Source organism: Austrofundulus limnaeus, unplaced genomic scaffold (assembly GCF_001266775.1).
Source record: "Austrofundulus limnaeus strain Quisiro unplaced genomic scaffold, Austrofundulus_limnaeus-1.0 Scaffold47, whole genome shotgun sequence".
NCBI classification, from domain to species: domain Eukaryota; kingdom Metazoa; phylum Chordata; class Actinopteri; order Cyprinodontiformes; family Rivulidae; genus Austrofundulus; species Austrofundulus limnaeus.
In genome coordinates, this window is record NW_013952449.1 from 2279999 (window position 1) to 2281228 (window position 1230).

General features: G+C 33.7%; 1 protein-coding gene across 1 annotated transcript in view; it reads left to right on the plus strand.

Moving 5' to 3' along the window:
• szt2 (SZT2 subunit of KICSTOR complex) overlaps window positions 1-1230 on the plus strand; it is a gene marked incomplete in the record, with an annotated part of 111681 nt that overhangs the window by 67513 nt on the left and 42938 nt on the right. Inside the window, 1 exon segment of the mRNA XM_014008071.1 lies at window positions 650-782. Coding sequence (XP_013863525.1) covers window positions 650-782 — 133 coding nt within the window.

Here is a 1230-nt window from a genome sequence, read left to right on the forward strand (position 1 = left end):
AAAGACTTCTGAGTTCTGGTGCATTTGTGCGTGCGGGGGTCATTATGTTATCGCTATGCGGTATCTAGTTTTAGTTAACTAAAATGTTTTTTCAATTTCAGTTTTTGTTTTTTAGTTAGTTTTCGTTAAATATAATAATCCTGGTCAGTATCTCCTTTTCAAACAAAAAGCAAACAGAAAGACTACAGAAAGTACACCACCTGTAAAAATACAGTAAAGATTGGTTCATTATCTAAATGAACCAATAACTGAACTGTGAATAGTTAAATCAACAACAGAAGATAAAATTAAGCTATTGATTTTAGCATTTAGTATGCTAATAAAATTTAGCAGAACTGTTGCTAAAATCTAAAACAGGCTTAAAAAGTCAAAACAGAACAAAGTAAGCTTGAGTAGATCGTAAAGAAACGTTTTTTTGAAGGAACAGATGGAATTTCAATGTAATTCCATAGGAAAATATTTGTAAATAAAGCTTAAATGTTCAAAATGTAAAACTTATTAATGCTGAAGTCATGGCGGCACACTGTTTCAGATTCATCAGAATGTTTTAATAAAGTTGCATAAGTATCTTGATTGCACAAAAACCTAAAGGAGAAACCCACATTCAGAATGTTGTTTTCTCTCTTCCTGTTCGTGCCTCTGGAACCAGGCTGCCCTTCCATTCAGCAGTGCACAACTGAAATAGCGTTTCACTTCCTGCTGCCGTCCATCCTGACGGAGATCGTCAGTTTGGTCAGCTCGTTGGCAAACGATACCACAGTGAAGGCCTTTGAGAAGACCAGGTGAGTATTTGTGCAGGAAGCTTCAGCTGAGAACCCAAGACCAGAGGTCTATAAAATACTTGAAAAAAATAACTACGTAAAAGTTAAATTACATGAACAGAAAATGACTTTGGTAAAAATAAATTTCACTGATGAGAAAACTACTCAAGTAAAATTCATAAAACTGTTCACAAAAATTACTAAAGTAAAGGTAAAAGTACTTTTACACACTTTCTAAGAAATTGTTGAATTTACTGAACCAAACTGGCTCCACTAAGCCAGGTTGAGTAAACTGAGCGATATATATATATATATCGCTCAGTTTATTCAACTAGGCTTAGTGGAGCCAGTTTGGTTCAGTAAATTCAACACTTTCTAAGAAATTGTTGAATTTACTGAACCAAACTGGCTCCACTAAGCCTAGTTGAGTAAACTGAGCAAATAATATACATATATATATATATGTATA